The sequence below is a fragment of the Protopterus annectens genome, chromosome 6.part1 (genome assembly GCF_019279795.1).
Source record: "Protopterus annectens isolate FY-2018-M chromosome 6.part1, PAN1.0, whole genome shotgun sequence".
Classification (NCBI taxonomy): domain Eukaryota; kingdom Metazoa; phylum Chordata; order Ceratodontiformes; family Protopteridae; genus Protopterus; species Protopterus annectens.
The window spans coordinates 336,604,809-336,630,260 of record NC_056738.1 but is presented as its reverse complement, the minus strand read 5'-3'; the positions used below and the strand labels follow the sequence as shown (position 1 = coordinate 336,630,260).

Genomic DNA, 25,452 nt, shown 5'->3' with positions numbered 1-25,452 from the left:
ACTGGGGGGTGGGATGTGGATGGTCACGGGTGATTTGCTTATGGTCAGACCTGACCAATGAGCGGGTGACCACTGGTATGGCGCATCTATCTCCCATGTTGGTAATGACCAGGTCTAGGATATTGGAGCCCCTGGTGAGACAATGGATTAGTTGATCCAGGGCGTTGGAATTTATGAATTCCAAGAACCATTGGGAAAAGGAGTTGGTACCAGAGCAGTTTTCCCAGTTAATGGCAGGGTAGTTGAAATCACCCAGTGTTAGGGCGTTTGGTTGTATCTTAATATTTTCCAGTATGTTTAGAAAGGTGTAGTGAGAATCTTGGGTCATGGGTGGAGTATCTGTGGCAAGCTACAGTTTGGATTGCAGTCTTACCTAGTATTAGTTGCACCTGGAGAATTTCAAATGCATTGTTTTGGGCAACTAGCCTGGAGGTGTGAATATCCTTGGTGAATATGGACACTCCTCCACCTTTAGTATTTCGGTCTTTGTTTTGTGGCCGAAAAGTGTGGTAAGAGTTGTAGCCTGGTATTGCAGGGGTGCTCTCTGGAGCCTTGAACCAGGTCTCCGTTACTGCAGGGAGAGCTTAGAAATAAGCTGTTATTCAATGTGCAGCCATCTTGGAAGTCCCAGGCCATTCATATCCCAAGATAATAGGGAAAGTGTCACCATTATGCAGTCATTCCCACTTGTCTGACAGCTTTTTAAAATGTCTTTTTCCACTTTGTGTTGCATGCACCTACTAATGTTTGGCAAGTTGATCCTTTATACTATCTTTTCTTAACAACATTGGAACCTGTCACATTTTACAAGACTTTGTTTTAATGAAAAACCCTCAAAAAAAATATATCCCCAGCCAGAACACCCCATAACCTGTTAATGCTGACATACAAAACTATGTACATCTTCAAGTAATGTTTAACCATGCTGATAGGAACAGTTGTCCCAAGCAGACCTCTGCAAATACATGCCTTAATTTAGCTAAAATTGAGGCTATCCATTTTCTACTTAAACTAATGGTCTTTCCAGTATATTCATTATTCTCTTATTTACTTGTTTCTTCTCAAAACTTTATTAGGTTAAGCGATGACTCTTTTTTTTTACAAGCAAAAAACATCTTTATTAAATGATCACGTGTGACATAGGCAGTCTTACATTTGTATAAATGAAAAACCATGTTAATACAACTTCAGTTGCAAATATTGTGCATCACAAACTGTAATTGCAAACTTTATACATTATAATATCCAGTAATATAGCTCATTCAACATCTGTCTTCTTTTAAACCTCGTTCCTCCTCTGCATGTATAGGTCCCACAATTTCCATTTTTTTCCTGTGTAGTTTGTTCCTTCCCTGATTAAGACATTGGTCTTAATCCAGACACTCCCATATGAAAAAATAAGTGAAAACGTACCCAGTCTACATATATTGTGATCTGGCTACTTTGGCACCCCATCCCCCACCTCAACAACCAAAGATTTGTGGCTTATTAACTTAAACATGCTTTTGTCTGGCCTTGTTTCGCTTTTGTATTGTAATGCCTGCCTACATTACTAAACAAGAAAAAAGGCATCTGTTTACTTTAGTATCTTTATTACATACTAGAGCAATTAAAATGCTTTTCTATAAAACCTGCAATTTGTTTCATGAAAGATTTTATAGAAATACTATTTATAAAAGGAATTGTTTTACTTGGTTACCTTTTTCTTCCTCTGCTTTCCCTCATTGTCCTTCCAAACATAAATGACGTGATGTGAAGCAAATACCTTTTAGTTCTGCAGGTTAAACAAAACTCCCCTCATTCCACTTTTTCCTGTGCATCCATATTTCACAAATGTGATTGATGCTTTGTACTTGTATTAATTCACCAATTTCCTTGTTGCTGTTTTTTTTTCCATCTGCAACTTAATCTCCCAATTCCAGACTGTAGTAGAATTCCAGGGTATTTCTGTTTTTTTCTCCAACTCCTGTACTTTTTGTAGTCAGTGCTTCTGTCTGTAATTTTTCTTTGGCACAATAGAAAAAGGTTTCACTGGCAAAGTCTGCCAGATTTCCAGCCTCCCATGTAGGGACAAAAAAAAAAAAAAAAAAAAAAGTCTCACGGCAAGTGAAGACCAAAAAAAAAAAAAAAAAGGTCCACATTAAAGAACAGTAGCTCTGCACTAAACACGGAGCTTCTCGTGTTTAATGCATTGCAGTTCCACATTCAACACAAGTAGCTCCGTGTTTAGCGATTTTTGATTGGCAGATATTGGCATATGGGCCAATCAAAAATCGGTAAACACGGAGCTTCTCGTGTTTAATGCGGAACACAAGAAGCTCCGTGTTTAGCAATTTTTGATTGGCCCGTATGCCAGGTATTCGGGCCAATCAGAAAAAAAAACAAAAAAAACAAACAAAGCAGAGGCTGGCCAGGATTTAAACCGGCAGGGCGGTACTCTGGATCAGGCTGCTGATCTTGGGACAGTCCTGCCCAAATAGGGACGTCTGGCAACCCTGAAGCAAGAGTTCCTTTCTGCTTGATGTCTCCCTTTTTGTTAGACAAACATTTGTATTTCCTCCTTAACCTGTTCTGCATCAAAAAATGATTTTGATCCTGTAACAAAAAAAAAGTCAGAAGACTGCTGGGTGTAGCAGTTTGAAACTGTCACCTGATTCTTGAGAATTTCTGATTGCTGGAAAACATTTGCTTTTCTTCTGCCTGGTGTACAGTGAGTAATCATTAATCTGATGTCAATCTTCACTTATTCCTTGACTTGTGGGTTCGATTCTGTATCTCAGAACTGACTCTGCCATTATTCCCGCTCGCACCTTCCAAAACTCTCGAGCTAAGCTTTTACCCAGAATGCTCCTTGCAGAATTACCCCATATCTTGTTTGCTGCTTCTGAGTGCCAGACACATTTATCTTAACAGCTCTCGAGTAAGCTATTTCTTTTTGGTAGCAAGTAAAATCTCTCTTCACCTTGTTTGTAGGGTTGCCACCCCTCCGTTTTTTTTTCCTGACTATCCGGAAATCAGACTGATTCTCCGGTACTCTGGAAAACACTGTACAAACTCCGGTATTCTGTTTCAAAAAGGAAACAGACTATTGGAGTTTGTAAATCGGTTGATTTACTATGTTTTTTTTTATACAGAAAAGGATAGTAAATCAGCCGAAAGCAGGCAGCTGGAATGAAAAAAGAGGGCGTTCCCTGCCGAGTGATGTCATCGCGACATCACAACATGGGTGGGATGTGGGCATGAAAGGGGGTTGGGGTGGGTGGGGTTACTGGTGACGTGAGGGGCGTGGCTGTACTCCTGTTTTTGACATGAAGGAAGGTGGCAACCCTACTTGTTTGTGATTTCTTTACTCCTTTCCGTTACCCAGCTCCTCTTCTTGCTGTATTGTTCTGTAACATGGTTGGTGTTTCTCTTATACTTACCATTGTTGGTATTCTTTCCCCTCTCTTACCATTAAGGTAATTCTTAGTACCATTGTTGGTACCTCTTTCTTCCTTTCCTTTATCGGGAGGTAAACTTTCATGCCATTGTTGGTATGACTGTCAAAACCCAAAAAGTCTAAACCTTAATTCTGTTTGCCTTCCTTACTTGTGTGTGCGTGTGCACTTATGTGCTTGGAAATGGCTGAAAAACATAAGGGAACTTGTGGCTTCAAAAGATGCCAGAAGTGCGAACACAAGCTTCCTAATTCTTATAGACACTCCCTATGGGTGTATTGTTTGGACCCAGTGCATCTTCAAGAAGACTCTGCTATGTCATGGCTTCAGTCCCTGAGCCCTTATTGAGAGAAAAAATTAGCTCATCCTTAAAGGTCTTATTAAAACTGGTAGCACCATTATTCAAAATGCCTAGAACATCCCTGATTCCAGCAGTTTTTGGAATGACTGGGGAGAAGGGTACATCTTCGGTGCCTGCTTTTCAGTGCCTGCTTCTGCACAGTCAGCTTCGGCGCCAGCTACTACTACAGTCACCACTACTATTTTGGAAGCTTCTCCAGAACCGAAAGAGTTTTCCTTTAAAGACTGATCTCGTACCAGATTTTCTCCATCAATGGACCCATTCGTAGACTGACCTCAGAGTTCCTTCTTTGACAAACCCAGATCCCTGTCAGTCTCTTCAGTTTGTTCCACCATGAGCCTCTCAATATTTGATATTTTGAGGCTGGTGGATCAGCTCTTGGTGTCAAGGGGTTTGTCCATCTTCTGCAGTTGCGAGCTGCTCTCGACTCCAGCAACTGTTCCTCCTCCAACCCCAACTGGGCCTGCAGTGTTTCCGGTGCCTACAGTCCCGGTTTCAACTGTCTTGGCCCCAGTCAATCTCTCTTATCTGGTGCTGAAAACAGCCTTGAGCTCTTTGGTTCTTTCGGAACCGAAGACCTTCCAGGGTCACAGCTTTACCGGTTCTGGGGGGCATGGTTCAACTTTGGTGTTAGAGCTGTTCCATGCTGCTCGAGGTGTCTGCACACATTAGCTCGAAACTGGCTTTGCGGGCGACCTCTTCAGTGAGGGGTGTGACCTCTGTTACGAAAAAGTCTATTTTGATTCCAAGCCTACTATTCCTCAATGGGGGTGCTTGCCTTCCAAGCCAACTAGAGGGCATTGTCCACTGCAGCCATTCAGTTGATACCACTCGTTGGACCTATGGCCCTGCACTTCCCCATGCCCAGAGCTTCCTCGAGCCTCTACCTTGGGACAGCAGGCGTTAAAGCCTCAGGATCCAACTGTTGTGGTCATTTCCTCTTCAGATACCTCTCCAGCCCATTTCACTGAAGAGCTACCTCTGAAGAGAAAGTGCAAGAGAAAGCACTTAGACTCCCCTGAAGAGTTCTTCACTGAAGATGCTGAATTTGATGAAGGGGAAGGTTACTAAGGTCACCCCTGGAAGATGTCTCTCTCGTCCTGGAACAGACTGGTGGCTAGACTTCCCTTCAGCCTTCCTCTGAGGAATCTGTTTACCTAGAGTCTTTCTGTGCCCAACCCTCTACCTCCTGGATCTCTCCTCCTGCTTGACTAGCTAATTAAGTTAATTGCTCAGCGAACTTAAAAGATTACCTGCCTCTGTCGAGCCATTCCTGAAGAAACCAGACCATATTTTGTCAGCTCCCCAAGATCGGCAACATTGGCCGAAAGGTATACCAGTTGATGCCATGGTGGTAGCGGCAGCCACCAAAAAGGAACTTGCTGATGAAAGTCCTACTATTCATCCTCTCTAATAGAGTTAAGGATGATGGATAGATTTGGGAAGCATGTATTTGCTTCATCGACCTTCACACAAAGACTTCAATGAGATCTGATAAAAGAACTTTCAGACACTGACAGGAGCAGTAGCTGAAGGGGTTACAGAAAAGGTAACTTCTCAGCTAGCAACCCTTGATTCTGTTTGTAATTCATCCATGAGGCTGATTGCGCACACAGCCAAAGACTACGAGGGCGGCAGGTTCAGGCGTAGCTATTAGGAGACACGCCTGGATGCACTTGGGTGAATTTGTGGAGCCATTTAAGTCTTTCATCAATGCTCCATTTGACGGAACATCCCTTTTTGGCCCAAAAGTTAGATACCCTAGTTGGATGTGAGAAAGATGGAAAGACCCTTTCTGCCATGAGCATGTGCTTTTCCACTCCTCAACAGTCTTACTTCAGGAACTAGAGAAGTGGGAAGCTATGGTTCAAGAAGTCCCAAGGGCTTTTCCAAGACTTGCACAGCAACGACTTCCTCCAGGGCAGAGGGGGAAGTCACAGTGGAAGACGCCATGCTTGAGGCAGAGGTGGCCCACACAATCAGGGTTCCAAGGATTCTGTCCCTGTTAACTGTTAGCACTTCTGAAAGGAGTCCTAATTGTTGTCCTTTGGAGGCAGTCGAGGGACGATTATCCCTGTACCTACCTGCCTAGCTGAAGATAACTGACAATTGGGTGCAGAGGATCATCACTAGAGGTTACTGTATCCTTTTCTTGGACAAGTCAAAAGAATTGAAGAGCATCCCAGATGTTCCACCCAGTCACAGGGATGCAGCAGTCTTAAGTTTAAAAACTGCTTGACCAGAGAGTCATCCAAGCAGTCCCACCAGACCAGATAGGATCCAGAGTCTACTCAAGAGTTTCTTTAGTGCCAAAAAAAGATGGGTTTGGAGACCGATTCTGATCTTAGCCAGTTGAACAAGTCCGTTCAAACCAAGTTCCAGATGGTCACAGTGCAGTCCATTTTTTTTTTTTTTTTTTGGAAAAAGACTATTGGATGTGCTCAGTATATCTTTAGGATTCGTATTGCCATATAAGAATGGGCAAGTGATCTAGAGTATTCTTGCGCTTCCATCTGGGAGCCATTTATTACCAGTTCAGGGCCCTGCCCTTTGATGTCGCTACAGCCACCACGGTGGCCACCAAATGCATGGCAGTGGTGGCAGCTCACTTCACACTACAAGGATTCCATGTGTTTCCATATTTAGAGAACTAGCTTCTCACCACTCCCACCAAGCATCTACTTTTAAAGGTAACAGACTGCATTCTTCAAACATCTTCCTTGATAGCAATCACTTTCCATCTAGAGACAACTCGGCAATTGGAATTCATAGGAACAGTGCTAAACACGAGTACAGGCATTGCATCTTACACCAGAAAGACTTCAAAGAATATGATCACAAGTCAGTCAGATTATTTGCATAAAATGTTGACTGCAAAGCTGTTGCTGCAAGCAGTAGGATCAGTGTCAGCTTCCATTACTTTAGTTCCCCTGGCCAGATTCCACATGCGGATTCTTCAGTGGCTGTTGGTGTTCCAGTGGTCATTACTGAATCAGCCAATGTCCCATCAGGTATTAATCACCAACTTGTGTAAGAGAGACCCAAGTTGGTGGCTTCACTCCAACAAAATTTTGTCAGGCAGACCCTTTGTTCCCCTTCAACCCAAAGCCATAGTGACTATGGATGCATTCCAGATAGGGTGGGAAGGCATTGTCTGGGAAAAACAGTCCAAGGCACTTAGCCCAGCTAGATGCCAATTTGAACATCAGTGTTCTAGAGATGAGGGCAGTGCTGTTAGCTTTGGAGGCATTCCAAAAGACCCTCCCCTTGGGAATGATTGCGATTGGACAGACAACATGGCAGTAGTCTGGTACACCACCATAAAAGGGGGAACAAAGTCTTACCCTCTTTGTTGAGAAGCACTCTGAGTGTGGCAATGGGAGATTTCATCTGACCACTTTCTAGATGCAGTGCATGTTCCGGGGAACTCCGTGTTTGCAGAGAAATTGAGCAGGACCATCTTATTGCTTCATGAGTGGTCCTGCAATCTATTGGTGGAGGAAAATATATCTGCCTCTGAGGCCAGCCCTGCTACAATCTCTCTGCATCCCCACTGAATAAGTGCAGCAGCAACTTTGCCCTAATTCCCCCTCCAGGGAGGTCACCAAGAGATGCTCTTCTTCACTATTGCCCCCCCCCCAGTCTATTGTATATTTTTCCACAGATTCCTCTCATCTCAGTTTCTAAAGAAGGCCAACAAGTCGAAGAACAAAATAATTCTCATTGCCCCATTCTGGCCTCATCAGGTCTGGTTTCCCTTGCTTTGGCCACACCAAATTCGGAAATCTTGGACATTGGAACTGGATCCCAGACCCTTTGTCCCATCCAGACAGGCTAGTTCATACCAATCTGCCAAATCTCAAGCTCACTGCGTGGCTTCTCCAGTTCCAATGATTGTCAGGCATTTGCCTCTTACTTCCACAGTTCAAAAGAATTGTTCTAGCCTCCTACAAACCTTTGAACTAGAAAGTTGTACTTTAGTAAGTGACAAACATTTTTAAAATGAGCTTTACGGACGAATCTCTATCCCTTTTCAGCACCAATTGACAAGGTCCTGGAGTTTTTAACATTGCTTTTTGAAGCAAAAGGATTTGCTTTGATCATATGAGAGCAGCAAGCTGCAGTTTCAAATTTTCATAATGGTTTGAATGATGCAACATCATTGTCACACAAACTCTGCAAAGCCTTTCTAAAAGGAACTTTGCTAAGACTTCCTTACAAAGACCCTTCTGCACCTTGGCCTAAAGACTATATAGCTTTCATTTATAATAAAAATCTACCGGGACCTATCAAAGCACATTTAACTAGGGCAGTAGCTGCTGACTTTTAAGCCATTTTGATAAAGTAACTTAAACAGATTTTCCCATAAAAGCAAAAGAAAAGGAAAATGGTCAGATTTTCTGATTTCCTTTGTCCTTTGAAGGCAGTCTTTCTTTCCAGAGCTTCTGTTGATATTTGTGCAGCAGCTTCCTGGGCTTCCCCTCATACCTTTATTACTCATTGCAGACTGGATCTGGTCTCTAGGAGGCTAGCGTTCTTTGGTTTGATGGTGCTCAGGAATGTTCTAATGTGAGACCTCCATGGATTTAGGTAGCTGAGAACTGTCCCACAAGTCCAGGATTAAGTAAAGATTGACAACATCAGATAAAATAAGTTTTGTGTCTTACCATAACATTCCATGTGTGTTGTCGATCTTCACTTATACTTTACAACCCCACCGTCTTTCCCCATGCCCTTCGGTTTCTTGGTTGGGCATATATTTCGCAAAATAATTCTTTCCTTGTAGGAATACACAGATATGGTCTCTGATGTTACTTCGTCTCACTATTTTATACAAACTCGAGCTGAGGTAATTCTTTGAGGAGCATTATGGGTAAAAGCTTAACTCAAGAGTTTTGGAAGGCATGAGCTGGATAACGGCTGAGTTGGTTCTGAGATACAAAACCGAACCCTCAAGTTAAGGATAAGTGAAAATCGACAATGCAGAGGGAACGTTATGGTAAGACATACTGTTTGAAGTTTTTAATACTTCAGAGCTTTTGCTGCAGTTTTGTTAGGATCAACACTTTTCTGGTAGTTTTGCATCTTTACCAATACAGGTCTTCTCTTTTTCTCATGGCCAGGTTTGGAGCATGCACAATGTGTGCCCTTTCAGTTAACAGCTCCTGCGGTGGAATATCTGTCCGGTTGCTTATTTGTGCCTTCTAGAATTTGTCTGTTCCTTCTAGTTTCTCTGATTTTCCCTACATGCTTTGTCCTCTTCTGCCATTTTTGAAACTTCAATTCTTGGGCAGTCTCGTACTTAGCCAGCCTTTTCTTTTATTCCACTCTCTTTCAGTTTTATTGGCTCATCTGAATGTCTGTTTTAAAGTCTTACATTTTTTCCAGCCTTTTATTTCAGTTGATGTACTCTTTCATTGTTTTCATTTATTTTAATCAGCTCTGAGCTCATTTTGACTTTTTTCCTCTAGATTACTGGAAGCCATGTTTTGCAGAAAAGGTGGAGCTTGAATTGCTTTTTGTTGAACAGCTGCAGAACTCTTCCTGGTTAGTGTTTTCTCGTCACCTTTTCTAGTTGATTTTCTTTCAGGCTGTCTCGGTTTCATCTTTGGTGATATCCAGGTAGTGTACTTACTAGCCAGTAACTGAATTTACCAAAAGTGACAAGAATTCCTGTTCTGTGTCTCAGTTTTTTTCACACTGGGAGAGTTGAAACAAAGTTAAGTGTGCAGCCATCTTTGAAAGTCCACATCAGACTGATCTTGCATAATAAAGGAAGGCCAACCCTGTGCCATCTTGAACTCTTTTACAAGCATACTTGTGTTTGGTTCTGTTTGTTGTGCAAAGAATTCAGACTTGTGTCTGCCAGAGTGATAAGTACCCTTTTCAGAGTTCTGTACTTTTTTCTTAAATGATGTCCTTCAAGGATGCATCTGCAGTCCTTACAAATGGGTAGTCCTGTCGTCAGGCAGCCCTTTGGTCGGCCGGATTCCAAAGTCTGGGTCTGGCTTCGGCTGGTGTCGCGCTTCACCCGACGTCATAGCTGCAGTTCTTCGGGTATAAAGGCATCAGCCGGCGCCATTTTCCTCAGTCTTTCTTGCCGCGTGGCGCCCGAAGCAGAAGCTGTTCGCAAGTGCCGGTCGGTCAGAACCAGAGTTTACTACTACCGAATACTACTTCGAAGACTTCTAAAAAGCTAAGTACCCCGTTGGGGACTCTTTCTTGCCTCAGCCGATGTCAGAAAAAGTGAATAACTGTTTAACTTGTGGGAAACAAATACCTCATAAAGATTTCCACTCTTACTGCTTACCTTGTTTAGGCCCAGACCACGACGTAGCAGCTTGTCTAGCCTGTGCTTCTTTTAACCGACGGACGCTTAGACGTCGGTCGGAATTTGCAGAACAGTTTTTCGGCTCTGAGTTTGCTTATATCATGCCGTCGGATCCTCCGACTTCACAAATAACCAAAAAACGCAGGGAAAAGGACCGACACTCGCGGTCCGCGGTTTTGGCCGAAACCGCGGTTAAGCCAACCACGAGTGTCTCGGTTTCGGCCGAAACCGAGCAAGCGGTTCTTCCCCCAGCCGAAAACATGCCTTCTACCGAGGCCTCTTCTAACCTGGTGGAATCGGCTTCTGAAATCCAACCTGCAGTTGCGGTTTCTCAGGAATTATCAGACACTATTCCCTTGGATACTTAACCCTTGCACGTGGAGCTGCTAGGCCTCCTGCAGCCATGTCTATTAAGGCTTTTGCCAGGGCTAAAGCAGCTAAAGCTTCAAAAACTGTGCCTGTCAAGCCCCCCTCTCACAGGCCCAGCACCAGTTCCCATATGCTTTCTTTGGCTGAGGATCTCATTTCTTTAATTCGTGGATCCCAGCCTCATCCAGACAGGACCTCTCTTCCACCTCCAGAGAAAAGGCCTAGAGCAGAGCCCCCAGAGCCAGTATCCACAGATGATTCCTCTGATGACTCAGAACATACAGACCCTCCTGAGGCTCCTTATTCCCCTTACGAAGACTCTGATGCTGAAGAGTCCATTCCCTCAGCCTCTCCACCTGAGGAATTTTCCTTTGGGGAAACCTTGCCTGCTATGAGGGAACAATTTCAGTGGCAGGGCCAAGATTTCTCAGACTCCAGAAAAAGGCTTAGAACCTTTCTACATTTGCCACAGCATAGGCCTTTAGCTATACCTCCCAGTTCTTTCTGTTGTAGATGATGCATTTAATGATGCTTGCACTGCTGCTGATTCATTACCTCCGGCCCCTGCTAAGCCCGATAGGTTCTACAGGGTCCCGGACACTCATCACCATTTATACAAGGCTCCTTTTGCAGATCCAGAGACTATCTCCCAGGGCCCTAAAGCTGTAGCAACTACATCTACTAAAAACCCCCTCCCCTCTGAAAGGGAATCCAGGTCCTTAGAGAGATGGGGTAAAAAAGTTTACACCTCTGCTACTTTGTCAGCTAGGGCTTTGAACTGCCAATTTCATATGATTCAATATCAAGAGTTTATGCTAGACCAGTTAACTAAAAAGCTGTCCTCTGAAGAATCTTTAGATAAGAAATATGTGCAGGAAATGGTACATAACATACAGCAGGTTAGTAACCATTCTTTAAAATGTGGCTATGATGCACTGGAGGCTTCCTTTAGATCAGCCATGACTGGCACAGTTATCAGGAGACATGCATGGTTGAAAGAGCAGGCATTACCAGACCATGTCAAATCAAAGCTTTTAGATGCACCCATGGACAAAGTCAATTTGGTTCCCCTGCACAGCAGGTACTAAAAAAGATGGAAGAGAAGGCGAAATCTGTACAAACAGTGAAAGATTTCTTACAGGTTCAACCTCCAAGGTTTAGCAGGAACTGGCCCTCCAAGAATTGGTCCTTTCCGGACTCCTCTAAGACACAGAGAGGCAGGAATAGGCGTTCAAGAGGCAGAAACCAATCCAGGGGTGCCTACAGGGGACGCCAGTGGCGAGGTAACAACCAGCGAGGCACAGACGCAGCCACCACCACTACAACAACACAATCACAGTGACTTGGCTGTGGCACCGCCTACCAGGGAACAACTGGAAGCACCCTTAGGCGGAAAGCTAACCTTATTTTCAAAGAACTGGCACTGCATCACAAGGGAAAAATGGATTTTGCAAACCATAGACCAAGGTTACAGGTTCCATTTCCATACTCTACCAGGAAAGAGAGGAATGCCAAACCTACCACCTACTCAAAGGGCAGAAGCTCTAAAGCAAATCTCTCAATTATTAAGAATGAGAGCTGTGGAAAAGGTACCATCTATGGAACAAGAAAGGGATTTTACTCCAGACTCTTCCTGGTACCAAGAAAAGAGAGCAAATGGAGGCCTATTCTCGACCTGTCCGCTTTAAACACATTCCTCATTGTTCCAAAATTCAAAATGCTGACCCTACAGCAGCTTCTTCCCATGCTGGGCAAGGAGTCTTGGCTGGTAACTCTAGATCTCAAGGAGGCATACCTGCACGTCCCCATACGACCAAATTGCAGAAGATACCTCAGATTTCTTGCAGGATCAGAGCATTATCAATTCTCAGCATTGCCCTTTGGCTTATCTACTGTGCACAGAGTGTTCACGAAATGCCTGGCATCAGTAATTGCTCATTGCAGACTTCAGGGAATCCAAATTTACCGCTACCTGGACGACTGCCTGATACAAGCGGACAACAAAAGCAAGCTAACACAAGACTTACAAAGAGTCATTTACCTGCTGCAAGCCCTGGGATATACAGTCAATATAAAAAAGTCAAGGCTGATTCCATCCCAAAGAATAACCTTTCTGGGTGCAGAGCTGGACACATCAAAACAAATGGCATTCCTAACTGCAGAAAAGAAAGAGCAACTACCTCTCTACTTCTTGACATTAACAAAGCAGAACCATCTAACTGCAAGAAAAATACTGCAAGCCCTAGGCTTCATGGCATCCTGCATAATTCTGGTCCCTCATGCCAGACTTCATATGAGAAAACTACAGTGGTACCTAAAGAATTTGTGGTCTCAACACAAGCACAGCCTAGAAACCAAAATTCCAATAATCCCATGCCTGAAGCAAGACTTCCTATGGTGGGCTCAGGCCTGTCAATCAAACACAGGATTGCCCTTCTGCAACAGTCAACCAAGCCAAACCATCACGACAGATGCCTCAGACCTCGGTTGGGGGGCACACATGCTGGACAAGTGCATACAAGGCTTATGGACTCAAGACCAGCTACTCCTGCACATAAATCTAAAGGAAATGCTGGCAGTAAAATTGGCAATCCAGTCATTCAGACCATTTCTCCAAGAAGGTCAGTTGATAAGGACAGACAACACCACAGTTATGTGGTACATCAACAAACAGGGAGGCACACATTCATATCCTCTGCCGGCTGGCACTGGACCTATGGGATGTGGCTCTGAGCTACAACATTCAGTTACAGGCAATTTTTGTACCAGGAAAAGAAAACATTCTAGCAGACATATTAAGCAGAACTACCACGGATGCCCACGAATGGATGCTGCATCCGGACATCTTCAAAGCCATCACAAGAGAATGGGGATTACCACAAATAGACTTATTTGCATCCCCACTAAATCACCAGCTAAAGAAATTCTGCACAAGGACGTACCACCCACTTGCTTGGAAGGTGGACTCACTATCTTTCAGTTGGAAAAACCTGACAGCATACGCATTCCCACCACTTCCTTTGATGCACAAGGTGCTTTTGAAGATCAAAGAGGAACGTCCAAGGATCATTCTGATAGCTCCAGACTGGCCAAGGCAACATTGGTACCCATTGCTGAGGAGCATGTCTCGGGAACAAATATGGGCACTACCCCTGATCCCATTGCTGCTAACACATAACAACTTCAACATCCTGCATCCAAACCTGAAAACTCTGCAGCTAACTGCCTGGAACATTACATAAGATCAATTTACCCAAATTTATCCCAAAGGGTTAAAGACATAATCCTTGAGGCTCGTAGACCTTCAACAAGAAAGAATTATGCAGCAAAATGGAAAATATATCTCATTTGGAGTACTGCAAAGGGAGAAGATGTGGCACTGGTAAACCTAGCCAACATCCTGGAGTACTTGGCAGAGCTCTTCCATACAGGCCTGTCCTATTCTTCCATCAAGATGCATGCATCAGCTATTTCAGCAGAATACAGCTTGGATCCTCCTGTCTTCTCACATCCTCTGCTCAGGCAGTTTCTGAGAGGAATTAAAAATGTAAAACCTCCCAGGAAACCACCATTGCCAGCATGGGACTTGAACTTTGTGCTAGAAAAATTGACACTTCCCCCTTTCGAACCAGCAGCAACAGCAGAATTACAATACTTATTCTGGAAGACTGCTTTCCTGCTGGCAATCACCTCAGCAAGAAGGGTCTCTGAACTACAGGCATTAATGGCAGTGCAACCCTTCCTGATCTTCCATCAAGATAGAGTGTCCATGAGAACAAATCCTACATTTATGCCTAAGGTGGTATCCAGAGTGTCCTTAAATCAGGCCATCCACCTACCTACATTCTTCCCCAACCCACAGAACAGGGGAGAAAGACTGTTGCATACCTTGGATGTACATAGACAATTACGCTACTACCTGGACAGGACCAAGTCCAATAGAAAAACTGACCAGCTTCTGGTAGCATATGCAACAGGAAAGGAAGGGAAAACCAATTTCAAAACAGACAATCTCCAAATGGATAGGAAATTGCATTAGATTTTGTTACTCCTACCATGGAAAGAAAACTCCAGAGAACATCAGGCCTCACTCCACAAGGGCTACAGCCACTACCACAACCTTCTTAGGAGGAGTGGCTACCAAGGACATTATAGAGGCTGCTACTTGGACCTCCGTGCATACATTTGCCAAGCATTACAATTTACCTTTATACTCTAGATCCCGAGCAGGTTTTGCCACTGCTGTTTTGCAAGGGATCCTAACTACACCATAATCTCTCCTTTTTTCCTCCTTCCTAGTTTAGCTATGGTATTCTACCCATTTGTAAGGACTGCAGATGCATCCTTGAAGGACATAGTACAGTTTTGTACCTACCATAAATGTAGATGTCCGATAGGAATGCATCTGCAGTCAGGATTACCCACCCACCTTCCCCTCTGTGGTACTCCTAGGGTATTTGCCATCCTTCAGCTAGCTTGGGGGGGATCTATTATGGTGTATTTGTTTGTATATATGTACATACATGCTTATTTTATGTGTTTGCTCTCTACTATTTGGAAACATTGGCATTTATCCAAATTTAGCCATCCAAGAGGGCACCTGGCATCTGGGGCAAGAAACACTGAGGAAAATGGCGTCGGCTGATGCCTTTATACCCGAAGAACTGCAGCTATGACGGGTGAAGCCCGACACCAGCCGAAGCCAGACCCAGACTTTGGAATCCGGCCGACCGAAGGGCTGCCTGACGACAGGACTACCCATTTGTAAGGACTGCAGATGCATTCCTATCGGACATCTACATTTATGGTAGGTACAAAACTGTACTTTTGCAGCTGTTGTATTACATTTATTACTGTCTTAGCTCAAGCAGCTGCTTCTGGTGTTTGAGTGGTATGACACCTGGAAGCAAATACCAAACAAGTGATGTCATGGAATATTTGATCCCCGCAAAAGGATCAGCATATTCATTGTAATTTTAGTCTGGGTTCATATTACTCTGTTACCTTGCAGGAAGTGCCGTTTCATTCAGAAGTTGGGTCATATCATTTGTACACCAACAGCTTCCAACTGTAGGCTGATAGGCACCTACCTTTTTAATATCAGCTGTTCTTTCTTCTTGGTAACCATAAAAGAAGAAAACCATTACATAAGAAGTGGGTAACCCCACTAAACCCCCCCCTTTCCAAAATGCTTGAAGATTGCCATTCATTTGGAGTATCTGTTAGAGTAAGACCCTGTTCACAATCCAAAACAACATGGTAATTTGTCAGTGTGCCTTTGGAGGCAAACTGTGTGCTGGGGGAGGGTAAATACCTTGTCAAATGAACCATGTACCAGCTTTATTACTGGTCTTCTTCAGATGGTCTTCAGCTTTAAACATGTGGCCTACTGTTGGATAGAAAAGACATTGCAGTGATAGAGTAATGTATTCATGCTCTGAGCACAAGATGTCATTCCTGTTGGCTGCAGTGATGGTAGCCTTTAGACCACTAGATCTTCAGATTCTGGCATTTAGCAATTGAGAATGCGGCCCAGAGGCAATTACCCCACCCCTGTGTCTCCAAGCCTCTTGATCGCTAAAAATATGCCAAGGAGTTTTGGCAACTGGTTAACTGGTCTCGTTTCTATGCAGCTTGTCCCACCACTGGTGGTAGTTGAGTCCTAGTCAAAAGAAAAAAAAAAAAACCCTCATCTCAGCCAGTGCTGGACTGACATCCTCAGTGATGCTGAGGATGAGCTATCTTATACTTCAGTTTTAATGCATCCCAGGATATGGTAACACATGAGGAATAATGCCTTTCAATTAAAAAAAAAAGTCTGTATCTAAGTAACTATGTTCGCTGGTGTGGAGGATAGATACCATGGGTTTTATGGAAAGGGAGATTCCTGTATGCTTTATCTCATCCTGGTTCTGCCAAAGTCCTTCAAATAATTAAGGGCAAGCAAAAAAATCTTGATCCCTTTTTGTCCAGACATTACTGGTTCCCCTTTTTCACCTGACCAAGGGCAGTCCTCACAAGTTATTCTACAGACTGGACTTGCTCACACAGATCAAGGGCCCTCTCATTCATCCCTCTCTCCAGATACTACAGTTAACTGTTTGGCTGATTTAATTCCTTTCAAGCACCATTTTTCTGTGGACATGCTCTAGGTCTTAACAGGAGGCAAGAAAATCTATCAGAAAATCCATGTGTAGCTATGTTGAACAGATATTTGTGGTGCAGAAAGAGCAATTAGTATTCCTTTGCAGTGAGAATTCTTACTATTGTTTCTTTATACAGGTTTCTGACCTCCCGACTGGCTTACTGTTCTGTTAAAACTAATTTGTCAGCCATCTGTTCCTTTCATCTTGACTTGAGGTCTAGCAATTTTTGAAAGGTGTCCTCTGCATTAGGCCACCAAGAAAATATTCCTCCTCTAAAACTTTGCACTTGGAAAACTCTGGTGTTAGTGGCTCCCAGTGTCTGCCAAGAGTTTCTGAACTGCAAGCTCCTATGGTGATTCCCCTTCCCTAGCCTAACATAAGGATAGGGTTATGCTTGGGACTAATCCTTTCATTATGCCCCAGGTGGTAAATGAACTCCTTCAATCAGGCAGTTAAGTTTCCTCCTTTATTTCTCTCTCCCAAAAACATAGGGGGGAGGATTCTTCATTCTTTGGATGTGCATAGGCAGCTTAGGTTTTACTTTGGCAGGACAGTGAACATTAGGAAATCTGACCAGGTTGTATCTTTCAAGGTAGGCTAGGTTTGTCAGTCTCCAAGCAAACCATTTCTTCCTGGACTTCCAAAGTGGCTTCCCTTTGTTCTCATTGTTGGGAACAGATTCCTAGCTTTGTTAAGGCTCATTCTGCTAGGACTGTAGCTTCCTCTGTAGTCTTTCAAGAGTCTGGATTTTAGAACCATTCTTGAGGCAACTCACCTGGTCCTGTGGTCCAACCTTTACTAAGCACTACAAGTTGGATGTGTTTTCCAGGTGAAAGATTTGATAAGGTCCACCTGCAGGGTTTGTTGGATCATAATTCTCCTTTTTCCATCTCCTCCTCCTCCCTTTCTCTTCAGTAGTGCTAGAACTCTGTCTTCTCAGAAATACTGAAGCAGTGGTCTTGGAAAGACATAGTACACTTGTGTAAGAGCTTGCCATGACAATAATGCCCTGATCATTGTTGCAGTATTACACCCCCCCCTTTGAACTTGTTGTGTCATTCTGACAGAGGCGGGTTTCCTTCCTTTCCTTGGTGGCTATGTACATATGTAGTTGTCTCGCCTTCTCTTCCATTGTTTGTTCTGGAGCAAGTAAGTTCTGAACATCTTTGCTCATACTTCCCTTGTGTAGCTTCAGGCTTGGGGCATATGTTGGACATGCAACGTGTGTGAAGGGGCCTTGGCTTTAGTATGTGGGCCAGACTGATGGCTGTCCTTGGTAGGATGTCCCATTTGTCAGGAATACTTCAACAGTGATCAATAGGGACATCTACTATTATGGCAAGTTCTTGCACAACCATAGCTGGCCTTAGGCATAGGCCAACTAGGCGGCCGGCTGCCTAGGGTGCCCGCTCTAGTAGGGGCACTTTTCCAGTAAATTGGATGGTGTAAGTAGACGAGGATGGGGGTACCGGGAGGTGTGGGGGGTTCTATGAAGCCCTTTTGCCTAGAGCACCAGTTGACCAGAGGCTGGTCCTGTGCATAACTGTACTTTTTGATCAGTGAAGATTTTCTTTTGTGGATCAGAAATACCCTTCCTTTGTTCACCTTTGCTTGGGTAGTTTCTCAAATGCTGGTTTGGTCATTGGACTGTGTGCAAGTCCGGCAAATAAACACTAGTATCTCATAGAAGCAGTGAGATTGTTCTTGATTTGGAGGGAATAACTTACTGGTGGATAAGAGTAGCAACTGGGCTGATGCAGGGGATGACTGCATTTATGCTGCTGATACTGTCATGGCATACAGTGGGTGCTGTTACCTCATAATGTGCAAGTCTCAGTTGGGGGGGGGGTGATCAAATTCATATTGGTGGAAAGGATCAATGCAGACCAAGAGCCCGTCTAGGAGGGTCCTCTTAAGTAAATCTAAATAGTAAGACTACATCTTCTATGTTCAAAGTGCTCCCTTTGTGTTGGTCTTTTAGGTCTTAAAACTGTGTTTGGTTCACTGCTGGATTTGAAAAACAGTATTCTACCAAGAATTGTACTTCTGTGATCAGACATGCTTTAATTTTTGACTGGGTGTAATTCCCACTCTCTCATTTGGTATGCAAGGTAATGCATATTGTGACTAAGGGAAATGTGGCCAGTGCATCAGAAGAAAAAAACTTGCTTGCCATTGAGTCGTGGCTTTGCAAGCATAGACTGTAAGCTTAAGTTTTATTTTAGTAGTTTCTCAGTTACCAAGTCAAGCTGTTACTTGATATAAAGCATCTGTTGAAGAGCTTGCATTGTTTACTATTTGCATGCATATTCATTCCAACCACCTTTGTCATTCAGATGTTTCTAGGAGAAACTATTTGCAGCAGTGATGGAACATTTTTTTCACATAGCTGAAAATAGCATGATTTCACTATGTTTTCATATACATTTGCAAGCCAACAGTAGTTTGGAGAGAAATTACTGGAAGCTGACAAGTACTTTGTTTTCTTGAATGTGTATACAGTAAAAGTGAATGAGGATACTGCTTTATTAATGTGTGTATATTTTCTGTTTTAGGATTGTTTTTTCTATTCATTGGTATTTGATCCCGTTCAGAAAACTTTACTAGCAGACCAAGGAGAAATTCGTGTTGGTTCAAAATATCAGGCAGATATTCCTGACAGACTAGCAGAAGGTAAGTTTTTCATACTCCCTGCACAGTGCAAGTCTTATTCCTACTGTTTTGCAGCCTCTTCTAGTTGTAAGTTATGTATGCAGGTATACTATACCACTCTCTTGACAGTTTCCAGCTAAACTGTACGAGTGCCAGCATATTCAGTGCCTGCTTCACCATCTAAATCCTGAGTTATAGGATTCTCAGCATCTTCCTTTCCTTTACATTAGGCACTGAACAGATCCTCTGCATGTTTTGCAGGCTGTTCTACTTTTTCTTTTGTGTTTACAGTACTGAAAATATTTTATGAAATCCGTGGAAGCCATCCTTTTCGCACTCTTAATTTTTATTTTATTGCTTTGTTTGCCCAGTGAGCAACATCTATTGTCTGGGAATAAATGTTTTACACTTTCCTTCCTCTAGCGGTGTTCACTCTGGTGATTTATTTACTTGTGCATAGCAGCCAGTCTGTAGCTTCCCTTGCAGTTGATCAAGATATGTCAGTGGCCAGTTTTAGTTGAATTGGCAGACCCTGCTTCAAGTTTTATCTCTGTATGCAGTTAGAGCAGAATGCAATGCATTTTTCTTCCCCCATGCAAGTCCCTGCGACAGGCTGTGTTCAATCTATGGGTAACCCTAGGTGTCTCATGGCCCCTTTTTAACTCCCAATTATTTTCTCCTAGTTTACCTCTGTTAACCCAGTTTATTGTATTAGCTGCATCTGATTCTGATGCTGAAACTGAGACTTTTGTAAAAGTGAACTGCATTTTTGTGGGAAAATTATTCCCCACAAGGGTTTCCATAATCTGTGTTTTGCCACTTTCAAGAGCATGTGTATTCCTGATTGCATTATGCTAGTCTCACTTGGGGGGGACAGTCCAAAAAAGATGCACCTCCAGGTTTTTGCAGCCAAAAAAGTGGCATGTGATTGGCTCTCTGCTGTCATTTCACTGGCCAAGGCCTCTGGGACCCTCCTGAAAAAGGAAACATTTGGGCAAGCGACAGAGTTTGAAGTCTCTAGGAACAGAGGATATCCTGATTGATAACTGTGGTCTGCATGGGTTTGGCAACTTTATCCCTAGAGAGGTGCCTACCAAACTGTCCTTGCAGTCTATTTTGGCCATGGCCTCTGGCTTGACCACTTTGCAGGCACATACCTTTTACAGGTCGCATGTCGTCTTGGGCTGACAACTCTGCAGCACTGCTTGAGACTGACAGACAGTGGGTCCATCAGTTTCAGAGGGTCGTATTCTGAAGGAGATGTCAGATTCCTACGGTATTTGTCCGCATGGAGGTTCCTGGAGACCAGATTGAGGTCTGTTTCCTACCTGTAATTCATGACCGTCTAGGGACATTTGTGTCTGAAGAGTTGTGGTACAAGGCACCAAAGGCAAAACTTGTGCCAGCCCACTTGGTTCTATTACAGCTGAGCCTCAATTCCCTCTTCCTACAAGGCTTCTACTGATAAATTTGTCCAACTGACTAAAGTTTTCATGCCTTTTGAAGTCCAGAATACTAGAACTAGAAATTCCAGATGTGTCAGGATCCATTCTAAAAATAAATAAGCTGAAGATTGATTCCCATAATTCATAAACAGATGAGCTGATTTTTGCCAATTTTCCTCTTGTGCTGCTTATGAATTCAATACCTTGCTTCTCTATCGGGTATCTTTTATGAGCACTCTTAGACAGTGGAGAAGTTAAAGAATACTCTTGAGACCCAGCTTGGATACAGAGCTTTCATAGGCATGCATGAATTTAGAGCACTAGTTTTTCCTCTGGTCATTCGCTTCCTGGAGGATGTATCCACCAGTACATCGGTGCTAGATTCCTCTGCACCAAGTAACTTGAACACTTCATTAGGGTCAAGGGTTCTCACTGATTCCTTTGTAAGAGTCATTTGGCCTGTCCATCAGTGGTGCCTTTAGATTGCAGCTAGGGACCCACTGCAGCTCCATCCACAAATCCATTGAACAGGAGATTAGGATACTCTTCAGATTTAGAGAAGGAGGCTTGTGGTTCTGTTGCCTGTGTTTAGAGCATTAAACTGCTAAACCCATGTTTTCCTCTCAGCTGTTCCTGCTAGAAAAGATAAGGGTAAGGCAAAAGGAATACAGAATAAGGATCTGAGGAAGGAGCTCGAACATTGCATCTTTTCAGTTCGTTACTCCAAGAAATGTGGTTATGATGTGGTGAATGCATCATGTAGAGCAGCAGTTGCCACGGAGTCCATTCAGAGACTGTCCTGGTTGAAGTCCCATACCCTTCCAGACTTTAAGGCCACGTCTTTAATGCTTCCATGGACAAGGATTGCCTCTTTCAGTTCCTCTGCTGAAGATTTATTTAAGAGATTTGAGAAAAAGGGCAGGACTATATATTATATAAAACAGATTTTTTAGGCCCAGTCATGTAAATTTAGCATGAACTACCCAGTCAAGTCTTGGCCTTTCTGCACTAAACAGGGGAAAAAAAATCTGAACAAGGGAAAATTCAAAACCAATTGACAAGACTTGAAGTCGGGGACTCATCCAGGCTGCCTTCTCCATTAAGCCCACCCTCTCCTCCTCTTACCACTCTCCCTTTAGAGATAGTTTGGGGGGGGGGGGCGTGGGAAGTCATCACCTAGGAAAAATGGGCTTTAAATATTCATCAGGGCTGCAAATTAACATTTCCAAAGATTCCACATTGCATAGAAATTCCCAGCAATCAGACCTTATTCATTTGGTCTTTAAAAGAAAGACGAGGGCAGTAGAGAAGATGCAGGCTGGAGAGGAAGGATAAGGATTTTACTTTCTGGTCCTCAAAAAGGAAGGCACGTGCAGACTTGTCCTGCTTGAACAGGTGTCGTAGTTAGAGTTCAGAATGTTAACTCTGTAAAACCTGTTGCCAGTTGTGCCTTTCCAGACCCTTGTGGTCACTTTGCAGTTAAAAGATGTTTACCTTCACATCCCAATTTCAAAATGGCACTTTCTGAGGTTTTTGAAGTGTAAGAGTAGTTCCAGATGTCGTTCTGTATCACTGTTGCAGTATTCTAAACAGAAGGAATCTCCCACCCAGGGAAGCCCAATGATCATCCAGTGTACCAAACTCTTAATTATCTTTGTATGCGCTGTGCACCATGCGTCATGCTTATGCAACTTGCACAGAATGTTGGCATGAAAGGGACATATGAACTCAGGTACCCAGAATTATTTTGCCACCATTTGGAACACCATTATTGCTAGTAGATCAGAACACCTTGTTGCTGTGCTGAATAGCTGGCCAACAGATAAGTGCCCTGTTGGTTGATTTTTTTTAAACTTTTCAACGTCTTGTATTTTATTTTGCTGCATAGAGTTCATGTCATCCAAGAAGGGAAATGTCATTGTGGAGGCAGATTCCTCATAAGGATCATCATGAACAGTGTATTTTTATTTGGGTGCTTCTCACGACCATACTTGTAGTGTTAAGGTGTTTGTGCCTAAGATGCTCAGTAGTAGTTTGATTTCCCTGGACATTTGTCATGAAAACCACTTGCTTAAACAGTTGGCTCAGGGTATCATGGTAGAGTCCTTTAACCCCGAGATACTCCCACTAGGTAAGAAGGCGGCCAAGAAGTCTCTGCCAGATTTATTAGTTGTCCATTCTGCACTGGATATCCCTCTAGAAGCAGGTAATAGATCTGTAGGTCATTCTGCATCTACATCTGATTCCTCTGACACATTCCCATTGGAAGCTGGCATGGATCTGTGTTTTTCCCACATCCTCTGAGGCTTTGCAGGCATCTGCTCTGGACATCGAGGGGGAACTGCAGTTGATCTTGGAAGGTCCTAGAGGGATTCCAAAGGTATTGCGTCATGGAGGAGTTTCTGGGTTCTCTTATTGAATCTGTCCAAAGGTTGGAACCTCCTGGTATTTGTTAAGGCTGATGTCCCTTAGAAAAATGAAGCACGTTTTTGTCCATTCTAAAGATTCTGAAAGGGAATGGCAAGAGTTTACTTGGGGCTTATTTTCTGCTTTGATGGCCCTGAAACCTCCTCAAGGAGTTTCAGTACTTGCTCCTCCTTGGAACCTCTACCCCCTCCTAAACTGCTTAGGGAACTGGATTCCTTGGATGAGGATTCAGTGTCTGATGGAGGAGTCTTTGTCCTGTTCTTCATAGATGCCTTCACCTTTGGCTTATGATTCCTTTCTTTAATTTCTCAGTCTTTTTGGTTTCTAATGCAATGATGGGAATGGACCCCATTCTGAAGTCAAAGTATGATTAAAGTTCATGAAATTAGTATTGTTTCAATCTTTGTCAGACAGGAGTGCTCTTCGCAGCACCCTCTGTTTTCCCAGTGATGATGACTCCTGCAAATTCATACGGAGTTATATGCATCACTAACATATCCAAGTAATATTATAAATTCTTTTTTGCAAGACCTGTTGCTCCTACTACTTTTGTAACTGTCTGGGTATCTTCCTTCCACATTGCCGTCTGTTCTGCCTGCAAATCCTGGTATTTTATGTCTGTGCACCTCTCTGTACATAAGACACTGTAGTCATTGGGTGTAGCAGTTTCACTGATCAATGCTACTTTTATCTTTTCATGGTCTGCTGTATCTGGTTTTCTTGCATCTGTTTTCGAACTGTTGGTAATGGGTGATCCAGTGTGATATAAACTTTTTTTATAATGCTTTGTGGCTCATGTTTCCAGTGTTTTTCAGCTACTTCAATATTATAATGTTTGCACAATCCCCAATGCAACAGTCTTGCTACATTGTTGTGCCATTCAGTATGCATTATTATATCACAGTCAGCAAAAAGATGTGCTACTGTTTTCCAATTCTGTTTAACAAAACCTACATTTGTCTTTCTCCCACAAGTTCAATGGACTTATGTACATGGTGTACACTCTTGGTCTGCCAATGTTAACCTTTCGGCTTTTGGTTTAAATTCACCTCTCCTTAACCATTCCTGCATTTGATCCTGATCAGCATGAGGATGAGCCAAGATTTCTCTGTACTTGCAACTCTTTTTATGCATTTTCCATATTTCTTGCCTTCTCATCTGATCCTTCACCTTGTATTCTTTCTTTGTTTTTTTTGGTACATTCAGTTGCTGCCTGATTTTTTTTTTTTTTAATCTGCTTATGGTTTTATTTCCATTCCTGGTTGACACAGATATGCTTCTGCTAAACTAAGCAGGGAAGTCATCTTAGATTTGTTGTCCTGTTTTAAAACTTTCACATTGTTTGGATCTTGGTCAGCAGATATATGCAGTCCTGCAATTGCAGATATGTCCATGTAATCAATTTCGAGGAGGCCTATACCGCCTTCAGAATGGAGAATATATAATCTTGGTATACACTGTTTAGAAGTCATTTGATAAACATGAAGCATCATTGTCTTTTTTTGTCCAACTGATCCAACATCTTTTAGGGCTGGTCAGTCACTCCAAAACTAAGAACAGAAGGAGCAAATTGGTTTATAGCTTGGACTTTGTTTCTAGATGTCAGCACTGTTTTCAGTATTAATTTTAGTCTTCAGAAATATTCCTTACTAAGAGTTATTTGCATTTGTTCATGTTTTAGTGCTGATCCTTCATCAATTCCCAAGTATTTATACATTCCCTCTTGCTAAAGTTTTTATATCGCATTCCTGTCCCAGGCAGATATTTCATTGGTGCTGCAGCTTTCCTGAATTTAAAGGCTGCTTTTGCACATTTATCAAGACCAAATGACATTCTTGTATCATCTAAAAACATTTTGGCCACTTTCACAGTTCCTTATCTAACTGTACAGTTTTAAATCATCCACAAAAAACTTTCTTTAGACTGTTTTCTGGGAGCCAGATTGTAATCATGACCTAATCTGTTAAGTAGACAGCTTAATGGGATAAGGATAAGACAAAGTAACAGTGGTGACAATTTTTTTCCTTTATCATGGCTTAACTGCAGAATAGTTTGACACTGTTTCATGGTCACTGTAATGTAATCATTTAGTGTAGGGTATTTGATGCCTTCTCTACTCAGGCCAGCAATCACGGAGCCTCAATCCTCACCACTGGCACAGTGAGACTGTCACTAAGAACAGGGATGAATTTACACAGTGTTTTAGATGCATCTCTCTGCGTCAAGCATGGTTTCCCCCAAGTGCAAACAGGCATCATGCTCCAGACCTGGGACTGGACTCTCT

General features: G+C 43.0%; 1 protein-coding gene across 1 annotated transcript in view; it reads left to right on the top strand.

The window, feature by feature from the left end:
- Positions 1-25,452, top strand: part of MTA2 (metastasis associated 1 family member 2) — a 1,757,597-nt gene that overhangs the window by 262,327 nt on the left and 1,469,818 nt on the right. Inside the window, exon 7 of the mRNA XM_044075372.1 lies at positions 19,200-19,317. Coding sequence (XP_043931307.1) covers positions 19,200-19,317 — 118 coding nt within the window. The remainder of the gene's footprint in view (positions 1-19,199; positions 19,318-25,452) is intronic.